Source organism: Chondrus crispus, genomic scaffold (genome assembly GCF_000350225.1).
Source record: "Chondrus crispus Stackhouse genomic scaffold, scaffold_207, whole genome shotgun sequence".
Lineage (NCBI taxonomy): Eukaryota > Rhodophyta > Florideophyceae > Gigartinales > Gigartinaceae > Chondrus > Chondrus crispus.
In genome coordinates, this window is record NW_005179081.1 from 171,251 (window position 1) to 187,623 (window position 16,373).

Below are 16,373 nucleotides of genomic sequence, written 5' to 3' on the forward strand. Positions count from 1 at the left end.
GCCGGTTGGTATCCGCTCGGGGCACCCCCCCGCGCCGGCCCCTCGCGTCGCCGCTGTTTCCGCGGGCAGGGCCGGCACGGCGGGGGGCCGTTCCTAACGAAGAGTTGGCTGCCTCGCCGCGCTTTTTTTCCAGCGCCCGGCGACGCGGCCCCTGCGCCAGCGGCGGCGCGCGGGGCCGCCGCGGGGGGCGCGCTGCTGGCGTTTACAGGGCGTCGCTGGGAGGGGAGCGTAATGTGCGGGACATACTGCCGCACTGTGCGCGCACAGCTTGGCGACAGCGAGTCATGTCGTATGCCGTTGGCAGGTTGCTGCCCACGTGCGCGCAGCGTTTGGAGGGGTCAAGCCCTTGCAACATGCGCTGGAGACGGCCCTGTTGGGTCCACGTTGGGTCCACGTTGGACCCGTGGCCACGGGCCGCTGTCAGCACTGCTGCTCGCCTGCCTGTAGATCTCATTTTATTCATATTTTATAATCACTGGATACGTCGGCGGATGCTACCACAAGCTACGGATTTTCAGGCCTGCCGGCACGTAAGGACTTTGCGACCTAATTGCGCTGCAGTTCTCGGGAGACAATTGTTTTTAGATCAAGTGTGAAAGGTGACACCCACACAAGCACACGTGTCTAGCTGTAGTGTCTAGCTGTACAGCTGTGCAGAAAGTCACTCTCAAGTATTTGAATGTTTGAACCAACCAACCATCTGCCATCCCCCCGCCACTTCGCGCCAGAGCACTCAAGATGCTCGTCTCCGACACCTTTCCCAACGCCGTTACTTGCTCGATGCATCTCACCCCCACCAAAAGGCACCTCCACTGCTTCTTCCATCTCCCCCTTCCCGCCGAGGTGTCGCCCTCTCGCCCCAACAACCTCATCCGCCATGGAAGTGCTCTCGTCGCCGCCCCCGGCGCGCCGCCGCAACCGCCTCAGCTCGTTCCACATGGCCACGCCGCGCCGCGCCATCCCGGCGACGCCGACCCCGCGCCGCGGCTCGCACCGCCTGTCCTTCCGCGCCGACGCGCTCTCGACCCCGCGCCCTGCCCACTCCATCCACCACGCCACCCCGATGTTGCCGTCCGCCTCGCCGCCGCCGACGGCCCCGCGCGACCGCCGCCGCTCGACGCGCGCCCGCCTGCAGAACCTGTCCAAGGCTGAGATCGACCAGATGTACTCGGATACCATCAAACTGTGCCAGGACAATAAGATCAACGCGCGCAATACGTGGACCCTCAACCTTATCGACTACATGCCCATGCTGTTTAAGACGGGCGACAACCAGCCCGTCGAGAGGGTCGTCGCCTTCCAAGAGGACCCGCCGCCCGGTGCTGCCGCCGACGACATGAACTTTCATCGCGCCGGCGTCACGCTGGACGCAGGCGTCAAGATTTACTGCTCGCGCGTCGATTCCGTCCACACCAACGCCTTCAAGGTTCTGGGCGGCTTGTCGCGGACGGGGCGCAGTGCTGATGCGGCTGATGGGGATGCCGGGGCCGACGACGACGACGAAGACGACGACGAGCATAAGAGGAAGCGCAAGGGGAAGAGAGCGGGGAGATGTACATTGGAGGGGAACATGGGTAACATTACCTCTCACAAGCTGGAGACCGACCTTGCTGTCGATCCTCTGTTTCAGAAAATGTCTGCTGCCTTCGATGAGGGGGGCGCTAGGGGTATGCTCTTGAACAATCTCCCGATTGGGCCGAAGGGGCAAGTCATTTTTGATAGTGGCGAGCTTGCGGATACTTTGGTTCTGGACACCGACGAACCGGAATCGCTAGAAGGAGAAGAGGCTGGTCCGGAGGCTCAAGTGTATGACGTCGCTAACCTGCTCCCGAATCAAGCTCCGTCTGACTTGGAGGTCATCTGTGGGTCCTTTTTGCGCTTTTACCGAGCCCGGAAAGCCCTGTTTGATCGCTCAGGTGCTGCCTCATCAGAGTCGACAGCCGTCGACAGTGAGGCGTCCACGGCGATGTTCAGCGATGAGCTGAGTGATTCGCCTGTGGAGTTTGATTACACGAATGGTGACTTGCAAAATGCAGAAGCTATGGGCGTGTTTGCAAGCAATGAAGGGCCGGCTGAGTCGACCTTCCAGGGGGTGGAAGATGATGATGACGTGTTCTTTGGAGCCGCGGATGCTCCCGCTCGCCATTCTATAGAGTCCAACGTGTCTTTCCTTTCCACTCGCCGTGCGAGTCTGGATCTCGTGGAAGCAGGCCTCGTTGCGCTCTCTCAAAACTCTGACTACTCGTTTTTCGACACGTCCTCCATCTCAGGCTGGGCTGGCCCACAGCATTGGCGATTCCGAGCAGCTCAGGCGCCTACATCCGGATCGACAGAAGTGGATGCATCGAGGAAAAAGGCAAAGCGCCCGAGGGGAAGAAATGCGATCCTGCTTGACTTTTCACAAGAGGCACCAAAAATCAACTTCAAGAAAGAGTTTGCGCAGGGCAAGAAAGCAGATTCCTACCACCTCTCCCAAACCGTCCAAGATGCTTTGTCAGAAAAGAAGGTGACTTTGCCGGAAGACCTGCACTTCACAGTCCGTTCGTTAACCTCACTTTTCCTCAAACCGCGTACGTTTGTGCGTCCGAAAGACACCAAGGCCAGGGCCGCAAGCATTGAACCAACGGAAAGCGGAGACGCGCAGAACAGTTGGTATGACTTTGACAATGACTGCGACAATGACAATTTCTGTCCAGGCAACGCCAATGACTTTACAAACGAGGAAATGATTGAACCCGACAACGCTAACGCGAGCAGTATTGAACTCATTCCAGAGCCGACACGAGTCGAAAAAATCGACATCGGCTATGCAAAAGTGGCAAAGAAGGTCGACGTGCGGCAGCTTAAAACTGGGATGTGGTCGAGGCTTTGCGGCGAGCCCGAGGGCCAGCGGCTCTCTGACGCACATACCGAGACTGACCCAGAAGAGAATGTGCTCGACATTCGTGAAGGCAGGACTCAAACCTTGCGGGAGGTGGTGCAGGAGTTACCGTCATTCGTCCCAGAGTCTTCTCTCCCTGACGTGTCTTTGCCGTATGTGTTTATATGTCTCCTGCATCTAGCCAACGAGAAAACGCTTGAAATCTCACAGAGCGATGGTGGCTCGTTGACAGATTTGGTGATTGCATGTGGAGCTCAGGAAAATACGTCATAGTTTCTCGTCTGGAGCCTTGATCTGGTATGATCCATCTTACTTTTTTTTATGTAAAGAAGCACACGCGTCGCTCCTGTTTCGCCCGCCGTCTTGGAATTCCTCTTCCAAACTCTTGCAAGAAAGGAAGCAAGCTTAGTCTGTTGCGACTTTTCTGTCTGCTGACTGACGCAAGTATGCTGCGGCGAGCAAGACCAGCCACAGAGCCGCATGAAACCGGAGGTGCCCTGCCGTGATAGCTGCACCGGCTATGACGTGCGGCCACAAAAAGTAATAAGATGTAAGAGCATTCAACGAACTCGCAAACAAGACAGAGAGCGACACTGTTATCGGAGGCTCCGCATCATCTTCGAACTGGAAAAAGTCTAACACGCTATGTGAGAAAATCCCAAGGGCCGCTCCTAGGGCAATTTGTCGCGGCGAATGGTATCCATGGAAGAAAGTCCTGTACAAGGTCGCCGTGCCTCCGACAGTGAACAGCGTCAACAACAGGGCAATTGGCGCCAGGTAGAGGCGTGACGTGTTCGGGTTTAGACGCAGTCTCGTCCGTGCAAACCGTGGCGTGGTGAGAGCGACGAATATGAAGTAGCAGTAATGCCCTGAGATGCCATTTGGGAAAAATTGATGTCTGCCTGCACAGGCAAAATCGTAAAGGGGTGCCTTGAGGGCAGCGAGGAGAATGTAGGTGATGTGAAACCAGATGGATGTGTAAGTGAGGAGGTAAACAGCTTTCAGACGGCCGTTGGGGAGCAGGGCCAGAAGGAACATGGAGATCCACATGACCAGGACAGAGTAGTTGTGCAACGGGCCATCACGCATGGGAATGAAGGTCGGGGCTGGCTTCTCCAACTCGCGGCGGATATAGCAGGTGTCAAGGTTGGTGCCCATGGTCGGGTGTCGATCTAGGGCCAGTGTGAGCAGTACTAGCAAAAGCGGGACGGTCGCAAGGGCGAGTCGGAATTGTCGGCCATAGCGGAGGGAGAGCATCGTGAGTTGAGCTTGGACTGGACGCAATACGGCTGCGATAATAGCGCTGTCACCAACGGCGGAACCAAAGGATCAAGGGGTCGGGTCGGGACGGTCTGGGCGAACAGCAACTGAAGAGAAGCGCTTTAGATAAGGTAAATGGGGTTGATTAGTCATAAAGGTGGTCGAGGGGTCGAACCTATAATAAATGGATTGATCGTTGAGCGCTTCATAAGCTATGAATGGAATGAAAAATGCAAAATTTAGCTCTCCAGAATGCTACAGAGCAGCAATCCTCCAAGCATTACCCCCGGCACAAACAAGCAATTTGACCCACTGTAGTGGCCATACTTTTCCTCTAAGCCAATTGTACTAGTGTTTCATCCTCATACGAAGCAGAGGCAGGCCCCAAAATGGACTTTCGTGTCTCGCAACCGTCGTTCTTTTGTTTGAAGTCAAGGGGGATGATTTGGTCGATCAGGACAAACGCGTGCGGGGGATATCTCAGGCAAACTGCAGGTAGTTTCTACTGCACGAATTCCTACGAACCAGTCGCCACCGTTCTCAATCTCGTCCTTTGCGATAGGAACGAGAGCTGAATAACCCGGAATACTCAGGCACGCGCACGAGTACCGAGTCTACTGTAGTCACTGCGTTTCCCTTCTGTGGTATCTGCGCCAGAACTACATACTGACAATGCTCAGAAACAAGAGCACGACTGAAATGCGAAAACTCTTAACACATACAAGCGCCTCACGTCGCACAGAAGCATGTCACGCTCGGCGGGGCCTCTCTACGGCATGGAAAAAATGCTGACCGCCTGAGGTAATCCGTTTCTTGCTGGCTAATTGCTGGAATGAATAGTGGATTTGTTCCTTCCATGGAGCACGCGTCGTCCTCTCGATTCCGGTATCGCTTCCACACGGCGCGCCGGGAGGCTGACGCCTTCACAATTCCAAGTCGGACAGTTTTGTACCATCACTCGATTTTCGCTCACGTGGTTTGTGGGACGTGAGGGCCTTGAGGGCGGTTAAATTGATTTGCGAATTGCCTGTTGTGATTCTCGAAGTGCAGTCGGCTATCACCGCCGGAAGGAAAATGATGCGGAAATTTCAATTTTGTCAGTCGGGACCGGGAAAGGAAATGCAGACGACCGAGAGTCGCACTGTCTGCTTGGAATTGTGTCCCGCGCGTCTTGCGTGCAGAGAGGAGAGTCGACCTCAATCTGTCCCTGGCGGGAGACTGATGCCCAAATAGCTTGACTGGCTGTGCAGTATCAAAGACAAAACAGGCGTAAGCTGGATTTCTCGCATTTGAAATGACATTTCCTCCGTCCCACCGTCGGCAGGTGCGATGTTGAACCTGAAAACTACGAGAGTAACGGGCGCGTGTGACGATTACCCAAGGGTACCCTTTGCAGACTTGCAGGCAACCACAGCTGCAACTTTTGAAATGAGATGGCGCGGCAGAGCCAAAATGTCAACTAATAATTTTTGAAAAATAACAGAAATAGATGGTTTCGCACACTTGAGTCAAGGATGCGAGTGACCAACCCGGCGCATGAAATGAGAACTGACGAGTCTGGTGTAGGTAAACCCAAATTCTTATCTTGCCCCCCTGCCATCCCCTCTCCATGTCGATCCACTCCTGGAGCTTTGTCAAGACTTCCCCGCATCCCTCGCTATTTAGAGGCTCGCTTCCTTCCTTCCCTCCCCCATGTTCCGTATCACGAAAACTGCACCCCTCTCTTTGAACCTTTCGGCTTCATACATCTTCGTTTACACTGCCAGTCCATCCAATCTTCCGCTTTTCATTCACAATGGCACCGACTGATTTTTCGATCGGCGAGCAAACTGCCTTTGACGTCCTTGATGCCCTCAATCCGCTCCTAGAGTCTCAAGATGCTGCCATTGTTCTTACTGTTGTCGCCGCAATTCGCGAGGCCAACCCACCCGCCGAGATTCTCGCCTCTTCGCTCTACATCTTCAGCAAGCTGGTTCTACTCAATCCTGACTGTACCAGTGCCTTCCGCGAGGTCGTCGGCTATCTAGTCTCCACAACTCTGCTTCCTCGTCAGGTGCTGTATGAGGCCATCGACGTGGAGACCCACCAGCTTCTCGAACCGACAATCGCCCGCCCGGCGCAGGAGAAGCGCATGCGCACCAGGCTCTGGTATACTCAGACCAGGTTCAATCTGTTTGGCGAAGCTAGCGAGGGCTACGCAAAAGTCATTACGCTTCTGGGGGAGACTATCGAGGCTACGCAGCCGGTCGACCAGAGGGTGGTCGTTAAGCAATTGTTGGCCTTGGTGGGGCAATTTAGCCTAGACACTAATCGCATCATCGAGTTGGTGCTTAGTGCTGCGGCCGATGTTATCACAGGAGAAAGGGAACGCGTGGGCAATCTACCGCTCGACCACCGTTTACCGCCTCTTTTCGTTAGCATTCTGGATGAATTCCCGCGGGATCACGTCCACAGCGTCCTCGGCGCCATCATGCAATCGTACCATCCGGTCAATGAGGCCACGAACGAAAGTGCGACCTCGCAGCAGACGCCGTCGCCGCCTACAGCCACGGCTGCCGGTTCGGAGAAGACAGCGGAAGTCCAGAAGACCCCTGATTCTCTATACTACTTGATTGGGATTTTAATGAGGGAGGGCAGAATGCGTATCTCCGACGTTTGGCACAACCTTTACCCGCGTGATGACAGGGAGCTGGCCAGGAAGTTCCTGAAGTACGATGAGCAGATTCAAGCTCTAGCGAAGCACGTTGGCTCGCCGTACGCGAACAGGCCGCAGAATGCGCAAACCCCTGCCATCTTCAAGAGGGGTGGGTCGAGTGCGAGCAAGAGGGACATACTTACGCACTACAGCTGGGTGACGTCAGGCCCCTTTCCGGCGTTTAGCTACCAAAAGCTCCACTTCATCTGCGTTCTTATCATTATGTGCAGAGTGGATGACGTCTTTGATGCAATCCGGTGCCTTGGGGTCAATGGCACCCATATCGATATCGCCGCGCATCCTTTTATCTGTCAGGCGTTGGGGAAGTTTGCAGAGGCTTTGCTCAATCCTCTGCTAAACAACAGGTTCCCGGGTTTTTACGCCAGCCACAGCCACATCTCCCAAGCCATCGGGAAACTGGGGGGACGAGCAAACCGTTGTCCTGGCACGGTTGCAACGGTAGATGAATTGTTGGACAACGATGACAACGGTCCAGGAGCTGTCATCGTCAGGCTTCTACAGATCCTGGGTCCACATGCCATGACAATTCCGCGTGTTCTCCAGGCATTGTGCAAGCTTGTGCGGGGTCGACAAGATCCCAGAGCCATAACCATCATGCAAGACGTAGTTCTTCCGGCGGCATCTTTGCTACAGTCTAACGTGGGACTGACGGAAGAGATATGGTCTGTATTGAGAGGTTGGTCGCATGAAGTGCGATGGCGTTTGTATGGCAACTTGCACAACCAGGTTGCGGCAACTTCGGCTGTGTACCAGCTGGTGGCGAGCCAGGCGTCATACGAAATGAGATATGTTCTCAAGCGGCTCACGAAAGAGACGCAGAAACAACACGTCACGACCATCGGGAAGATTACTCGTGGTCAGGCCCTGCCTGCGTTTGCAGCTGCCATCGACCGAGTGCAAGGATATCCGCCCGACGTCGTGACGATTAGCCCCGTCATTGATGCGTGTCAAGACTGTTCGCATTTGGCTGTCGACATGCTGCTGTTTCTCATCGTCGATCGCATGGCAGATTCCCGCCGTAGTCGACTCAAAGATGATGGGATCAACATCGCGCAATGGTATGCGACATTGTCCCTTTTCCTTGGCCTCTGTTTGAGGAAACTGCCAGTCACCCCGCAGCAAATAGAGGGTGTGTTGGGCTTCTTGTACACCAAACTTGTTATACATCAAGAAGCGCTGCTCATCACAGCACTCAGCGACATTATCAAATGCGTCGCCGGGGTTGAAGTTGAGAGCAATCTGACGGCGAAGCAGGTGATGGCACATGGCGGAGGGCGGGCGTTGCGCGATGCCGTTTCTGGAATATGGGCACGGTTACAACCCGACTCCAATCTTGTGGGTAACGTATTCGATTCGAAAGAGGAGCGGGAACAGCACTCTGCTGTAGTAGCACTGCTGACAGCATGCAGGAGGACAGAGATGCATGTTCCCATCGCAATCGCCATTGCTCAGATGTCGAGAGATGCGGCCGGTCATGAGGATTTGCGGACAATGCCGCTGAAGCTCGGAGCTAACATTGTGGACATCGCGCAATCTAGCCTGTCACAGCTTTCAAGGTTCATGAACTCTTTCTCAGGGCACAATGATTGGGAAAGAGATCTTGAGGCAGACATCTGGCGGCCTCTTCAAGAAATGGGAATTAGCACATTGATGACGAAAATGAGTGTGCTTACTCCTTTTGCGGTGGTTCTCATGTCTCCCACGATACCTTACCTCCGCCGGCACCCCACTATCTATACTCTGGACGGTGCCACAAAAATCCGAGTTTTGAAAGGGGGAACAGTTGGTGCGTCTGCTCCATTTCCGGAGGAAAGCAGGAAAAGCAGAAGTATGGACGACAAGAAAGAGTCGGCTACTGTGGGGCAGACTGGTGCCACAAACGTCACGGACAGCTCCATGTTAAACGGAAAAGGGAATGGCAATGCGTCTCCAGCGCCCGGGGGCTTAAAACCGATGGATATTGTACCAAAAGATGCCGATGAGGATAGTGTTTCTCAGTTTGGACGAATTGTCGCGAAGCGAATGAAAAACTTGGTGGCCACGGAGTTCGTCACAGCGTTTTGGACTATGAAGCTTGATGACATTGCCGTGCCCGTGGACATGTATGAATCAGAAAGGAAGAGGATTTTGCTGGCTATGAGTGCATGGGAAAAAGAAGTGGACAGGAACCGTCGACTCACTAATCACATTGACCAGGAGCGACGACGACGCTGCGAAGCAGAGCTACGAAGAATACGTGATTTCGTGGATTTATTAGACGCTGAAAGGAAGGCGTACGCCCAGAAGCAAGCTACCACACTGGAGGCTCTTAAGGCATCTCTTGGAGAGCATCGTTCCCCCCTAGCATCTCGACCTGCACATGACATGGAAATGGCTGTCAATTTGTTCTTGCAGGAATGCGTTATCCCTCGATGCAAACTCTCCATTTGCGATGCCCTCTTCTGCTCCCGCTTTCTACGGATGATGATAGAGTTGGACATTCCCGTTCTTTGTTTTTCGACCTACTTTCGAACGTTATTGAAGTTGACTCCAGTTGTGCTGCGCAGTTGTTCAGAAAACGAAGCTCTGGGTTTCGCCCGCCTATTAAAAGAGGTGCTGACAACGTTGGAGAAATGGAGAAGCAACCGGAAAGTCTTTGACGCTGAGGCTGCGGGAGGAAAGAAACATGGCTTCCGAGACCCTGACAGCTCTGGTGCCCAGCCTCTCCGCCACGAACAGTACTGCGAATGGCTCTTTGAGATCCACGAGGGTCTGACGGAAGGGATTTCCAGAGTGCTCGTTGCGAAGGAATACCTATATACACGCAACTCCCTTTGCATACTTGCCAGTATTGCAGAAGTGTTTCCGAAGGTTTCCGAACATGCATCACAACTTGAAACAAGTGTCGGGAAGATGTGCAAGTCAGAGCTTCCTGACATTAGGCTGTCCTCGACGGGTGTATTGGCGCGATTGAAGAGTGGCCATGCGAAACGGTTACCGCGGCATATCTTTATGCTTAAACCGTCGGCAGGGTCTGCAGCATCTGGTGGTGGTTTGGCAGGGAAGGGAAGGGTTTCTGCCCGAGACGACCATGCATCGAAGTTATCCGCCGTACGCAAAGATGCGAAGATAGGGAAAATTTCGGGCTCGGATGGAAGAACCAAAACTGAGACGCGAACGTCACAGGTCGTCGTGTCCTCGGGTGTGAATGTGAATGCTCCCCGAAGCATATCGAAAGAATCTAAGAGGGGAGATCAAAAAGCTGCCTTGGATCCTAGCGCCCAAGAATTCGTTCCTGATGTGCAGAGTGGCCGGGGAGGACATGGTGATGGTAACAGGATGGTTGGTGGAGGCAAGAATGGGAAACGTGGGCGAGACGCTGATGATAGCGGGCCGAACCGTTCCAGCCAGCAGGCTGTGGGTAGCGCCGGACGAAGACCACACCAACAGGAACTCGAACCGCATGCAAAGCGAGCGAAGGGTGGCGATGAGCGACGCAGCGATGAGGGGATGAAGAAAACTAATTCTGGGAAGCCAAATGAGGAGAAACCCCAAAGCCGTGACGCGAGCGGGAGATCTGGTGGCACCCAGATCGGATCGAACAAGAAGACCGCTGCACCTGCGATGAACTCTGCAAAGGGCCTAAGTCAGAAGCGTGGTTCTACGCGTGAGGGTCACGCTCGTGATAGCGGAGGTCGGGATGGTGCTAATCGTCCAATATCTGGAAGCTCAAGCCGCAATGGTGTCAACCGAGATGGGTCCAACCACCACGGACCTGGACACGCAAGCAAGAGCCGTGACACTCAAGCTCGAAGTCCACCTCGCCGAGATGCTTCGAACCGCAGTCCAGGCGGGCGTGAGGCAGCCGGTCGCAGCCCTCAAAAGCGGGAACCTCTCGGGCGTGGAGGGCAGGGAAGAGATTCATCAGGCCACAGCCCATCAAGACGCAATAACGGTGGAAGAAGCCCCCTAAGACGTGAGCTGCTGCCTCGCGCACAGGGAAACCGAGACGCACCATCGCGTAACCCCGGGGGTCGGGATCTATCGCGAAGAGAAAGCTCTGGTAAGGATGGCCCTGGTCGCGAGGGAAACCCTCGCGAAGATCAGGGTCGAAGCAGCTCACGAAGGGAATCTCCTGGGCAACCCCTGCAGCGCAAGACGTCTGGCGGAGAGCTGCAAGGACGCGAACCGAATGGAGTCTCTGGCAGAGACACCTCCCGCCGAAGGCGAGTCCCAGATGGGCAGGGCGGCATACAGTTTGGGCCATCAGGGGATACAAGAATAGCTGTACGTGACCTTCCGGAGTTGGAGTCTTTCGGAGATGGGCATGGCATGAAGCGAAGGAGAGAGAACACCAGAGATGCCTACGCCTTCGATGGAGATAACAGACGATCGACGAGGCAGAGGGCAGAGGGTGCATATCGGGAGAGGCAGCCATCAAGAGAATCACCAAACATGAGATTCGGTGGGCCTAATTCGCCGCCGCGAACACCAGGTCGCGCATTCCCTGGTCAAGGGCCCCCCGGCAAGTCTAACTGGGGTGAGCACACGCGCTCTCGAAGCCACGATGGGCCTCACGACATGCGCGCAGGCAACGGTGGCCCTCCGCGCCGTAGAGAACACGAGCTGGAACAAGGTCCTCCGTGGAAATCACGACAGAATGATCGGCATATGGAGTTTGAAGGGCGGGAGCGGGGCCCTGTGCGTGGCAGAGATGGGCCAAGAGGTGGAGACTTTGGGGGTTACGAGGAACGCGGACCTAATCGTGGGGGGGATAGGTATATGGATCGACGGAATGAAGGTCGAGAGGACAGGGGATCTCGAGATAGAGGTTTCGGACGAAAGGTGCATGCTCGTCCAGGCGGAAGACGTCGTGCTTAGTTCTCTTCCTAACTGATGCTTTGCATTGGCGATGCACTGTGTAAAAATTGCGAACGTTTCGGAGCAGAGAGCGAGCTAGCTAGCAGTTACCATAAAGCTCTTCATGGCGGTTACATACTGGACTTTGCACCTCAAAAGGATACGAATATCGACGCCCTCTGCAACTCTCCATGAGCTATCGCAGGGGAGAGTAGGGTGTGAACATCAACGCTGCGACACCACTATGGTCGTGCTTACAAGACATGAAGGAAGTGCGTCGCCTTCAATCCTCAACTAGGGGAATAGATGCCGCCGGATCCAACTGCCATTCGGCCCTTGTCATACCTTCTCATTCCTCAACACTTGTGAATTCATTGGATCTAAAGTACCTCGTATCTACAGTACCCTTCTCATTGGCGTATTTTGGCACATGGGGAATTATGGGTACAGTAATATTGCGTTATCATATTCGGTGCGGCGAAACGAACATCAAACCTCACTTGGAGCTCGACAAAATTTCTTCGACCTCGCTGGCACCGAGGAAAGCTCATTCTGAACGAACGGTAAATCGGGAACAACTTCAGGCAAGCAATCGAGCTGAAATCAAAGCCTTATTCTACTTCAGAGGGGCAACGGGCGCAAACCGATTAAACGGGTCAGAAAAACTGGGGACTGATGCTGGACACAGCATTCCTATCGACACCGGCGTTGCGGTCGTGCCTGCTTCGTACGCGTCGTTCGACTTCAAAATGCTCCTTGAGACCGACAATCATCTCTTGTGCCACTGAAAAATCTCCATCGAGTCTACCCGCTGACATTGAGACAAACGTAAACTATAGCCTGGAGGAGCACGGTCTAACATTGAGCTCTTCAGTCTGGCGCCCACCCAGCCTCACAGTGTACATCGGACGCACGGACGGGGAGGGGACGACGTCTGATGATTGCGCAAAGGCAAGCAACCTCCTCAGTGAGGTGCTGGACGCACAGGAATTTGGATTCGATTCGTACACGCTGGAGGTCTCGACGCCTGGTGCCGCAGACGTGCTGCAGCATGACTATGAGTTTACTGCTTTTCATGGATTCCCGATCAAGGTGACGACTACGGAGGTTTTTAAGAAGAAGCAGTTGTTTGAAGGGCGGTTGGCTGGAAGGACAGAGAAAGCTGTCAGAGTTAATATGAATGGGAGGATTGTCAATGTGCCGAGGGAGATCGTGGCCGAGGTGCGACTATGTGAAGGAAAAGAGGAATGAGGCCTTCGTGCGTGAGACATAAAGCAACTTGAAGGATAGCAACTCTGAACCCAGCTTGATCAATCGTATGGGATTTGAATCGCATCATTCAGAATCTCAAGAAGCTTGAGCTCTTCGGTCAGATGGCCTTTGCACCATGCCGAAATGCTAGAAACCAACATGCTTCTTACGAGGGCCATGAAGACGTATCCTGCATCCCAGGTTTCTAATATGGCATTACATGAACACTCCTCGCCAAGACGCAGCAAATGGCTGTGGAAGGGCGTATAGTGAATGCCGCACGATCCACGGCGTGATTCCAAAAGTGATATCACGTTGTTCACTGCCAGAGCGTGAATGTCACTATTTCATAAACTTTCACGCTTTGCCAGAGTGCAAAAAAAATCATCTTGGAGGTGTGGCGTGATTCCAAGGAGTGATATCACTCTATGCACACTGTGGGAACGTGATTAACATCTAAAATGGAGGTGTTGTTGGCTTTTCTTAGATCCATTTATATTTTACGCAGGCGGCACACCTTTGTTTTTTTATTTTTAGGGTGGTTAGAGACGAAGATGTTTCAAAGACGTGATGCATCGCTTGGTTTAGGCCAAACGCAAACAAGGAGACGCTAAATTATCGTTATTTAAAAGCTACAGTATTGCAATAAAAGCTTGAAATAATGATTTTGCTTGGTGCAAATAAACTGCTCAAATATCAACGCTGACCTCATACAGTATGAGGTAAAACGCAGGTCATACAGGGGGGGTCGCGATATAGTGCCATCTTTGTTAGTGCCAGCTCCGATATAGTGCTACCCTTCTGCGGGTGGCACGGATTTTGAGCCAAAAATGAAGGGTCTCCAGAGAGGCAGTTGGATGGACGTACTGCCCGAGAGCCACTGCCGCCACGGAAAGTTATTATGCAGTTGCTACCTCGAATAGACTATGGCGGAAAAAGGCAGGGTCGATGATGCAATTGGACATCTGCAAAAGTGTAGGCTGGCATTTATAGCTGCGAGAAAGGAGGAAGTCAATGCGACGGCTCGGCAGCCACTAATAACAGAAATGCTTGATTAGACTTGAGCCTGTAGTGAAGATACAAAGCATGAGTGATGGCGTCCTGCGAGCGGTCTTTCTGAGCAGTGATATAAGGAAGTGGCTGCAAAAAAGCTGTAAATCTCATTATCTTACAGTGCCTGGTTCGATATAGTGCCGTTTTTGGCCCACTGACACAGGGTAGCACTATATCGCGACCCCCCCCCTGTACTATGAAGCCTACTGTATACTGCATCGTCCTATGTCTACCAACTATGATCTATATTGTGATATGATTGTCCTGAAATTGCTAGCAGCACGTCATGCTACTGTGCAGAGCGTGTGCAAAGCGCCGGTGGGACAGCAATTTGAATTGCACCAGCCTGGAAAGACGGATGCTCTCGTGGGGCACTACATAATGGTCTGAAATGACTGGAGGGCTCAGCTCTGCGCAGTTCCGCTCAACCGTCCGATTGACGCACTTTTCCTATGCTTTTCCGCATGACGACCGCGTTTCGCTTTGCTGCTTCGGGGTTGGCGTACGGCAACGCTTGGCTCTGCAGTAGCCATCTCTACATATATTTGTCCACGTCACGCCTTTGTTTTTCTGAGGATGCGTGCACCTAGATGGACATGGACCCTGTCCTCTGTGCTTTTTTTTTGTCCGTGCATGTACTCTTCACCACAAATGGCGGCACAAGGCAGCCCAAGCACGAAGGAATTCTGCGCAGACTACTTTGGTTGCTTTATAAACAGAGCCTTCTGATATGTTTCTGCTAAGGCCAAGATTTTGCTCTCCTCAAACGCCTTGGCAACAAACGTCACACCCCTCGGCACACTCGAGCCCTCAATTGTCGGCGCCGGGACTGCGATTGCGCAGTAGTCCATCAAGTTGACAAAGTTTGTGTAAGTCCCCAGCATGGAATTGACTTTCACAGGGTCATCCCTCACCTCCTGCACGGTGACAGGCCTGGGAATGGTGGGCAGGACAAGAATGTCGATGTTCTTCCAAGTCTCCTCGTCGGCGAGTTTCACAAGCTCCTTGATGCGCTCCTGACCATCGAAGAGCGTCCATGCCGGAATGTGCTCACTCTTGAGCACAATATCGGTGACGACCGGGTCGAAGTCTTCCGGCTTCTTCTCCCGATTGTCCTTAATAAAGCGGCCGACGGCCGCGAAGCGCTCCGCCACAAACGGGCCGCCGTACAGCAGTGCAGCGGCGTCCCGAAACGGGGCGAAGTCAACCGTGACCTGTTGGCCGTGGATGCGGCGCACGACACTGACGGCGGCGTGATAGCTATGCTCGGACGCCGCATCGCCGTCGAACGTGAGGTCGGGCTTTGCCAGGGAGCCGAAGCTGAAGGCGTGCTCCTGCGGCATGTGGTCGGCGGCGGCGAGCGAGAAGGCGGGCGGCGGGGGTCTCGAGAAGACGTTTGCAGGATCGTACTTGGCAAGCACTCGGAGGACGTGGGCGGCGTCCGCGACGCACGACGCAAAGACGGCGACGCAGTCGAGCGACTTTGCGGCGGGGACGAGGCCGGCCGTAGAGACGAGGCCGCGCGTGGGCTTGAGGCCGACGATGGCGTTCATGGCGGCGGGCACGCGGCCGGAGCCGGCCGTGTCGGTGGCGAGCGCGAAGGCGGCCAGGGCGGAGGCGACGGCGACGGCGGAGCCGGAGGACGAGCCGCCCGGGATGTGTGCCGGGGCGCGCGGGTTGACGGGCGGGCCGTGCGGCGTGCGCGTGCCGACCAGGCCGGACGCGAACTGGTCCATGTTGACCTTGCCGAGGCACACGGCGCCGGCGCGGCGCAGCAGGGCGGCGGCGAAGGCCGGCTCGGACGGGGTGTAGGCGAAGGAGGGGCAGGCGGCCGTGGTCGGGTGCGGCGGGAGGTCGATGTTGTCCTTGAGGACGTACGGGACGCCGTGCAGCGGGAGCGAGCGCGAGCGGTCGCGCGTGGAGAGGGCGGACAGGGAGGCCAGGAGGGACGGGAGCGGGGTCAGGGAGAGGAAGAGCGAGGAGGTGTCGGAGGCGCGCGCGTGGAGCGATTCATAGAGCGCGGGGAGGTCGGTGACGGAAGTGATGGTAGAGAGGGTGAGCGGGGCAGCCATCCCGGGGGGGGAGGGGACGGTGGGAGGAAGGAGGATGCAGGAGGCTGAGGGAGGCTGAAGGGGGGGAATGGATGGCGACAGGAGGGAGTGATGATGTCGGTTGCAGATTTCGGTTGCAGATTTCGGTTGCAGATTTCGGTTGCAGATTGCGATGCAGTGTAATGAGGTGTAATGAGGTGTAAGACAGATATCGAGGTATGAGGGGAGTGGTATGGTGTAAGGAAGTGTAAGCATACGGAGAGGTAGAGTATGAGGAGTAGGAGGTGGGGTGGGGTGTGATTGGTAGGACGGGGGTATGATG

General features: G+C 54.7%; 3 protein-coding genes; 1 reads left to right on the forward strand and 2 right to left on the reverse strand.

The window, feature by feature from the left end:
* Positions 1–1,687: 1,687 nt before the first annotated feature.
* CHC_T00003962001 (hypothetical protein) lies at positions 1,688–4,138 on the reverse strand. XM_005715211.1 is given in 2 exon segments: positions 1,688–3,286; positions 3,287–4,138. The coding sequence occupies 1 exon segment, from the start codon at positions 4,136–4,138 to the stop codon at positions 3,287–3,289; it is 852 nt and encodes a 283-aa protein (XP_005715268.1). The 3' UTR covers positions 1,688–3,286.
* Positions 4,139–5,936: 1,798 nt separating this feature from the next.
* CHC_T00010249001 (THO complex subunit 2, putative) lies at positions 5,937–11,717 on the forward strand. The gene has a single exon (XM_005715212.1). It carries the CDS (start codon positions 5,937–5,939, stop codon positions 11,715–11,717), a length of 5,781 nt encoding a protein of 1,926 aa, XP_005715269.1.
* A 2,972-nt stretch (positions 11,718–14,689) lies between these two features.
* Positions 14,690–16,072, reverse strand: CHC_T00009441001 (allophanate hydrolase). XM_005715213.1 is given in 2 exon segments: positions 14,690–14,695; positions 14,696–16,072. 1 exon segment carries the CDS (start codon positions 16,070–16,072, stop codon positions 14,696–14,698), a length of 1,377 nt encoding a protein of 458 aa, XP_005715270.1. The 3' UTR covers positions 14,690–14,695.
* Positions 16,073–16,373: the final 301 nt, after the last annotated feature.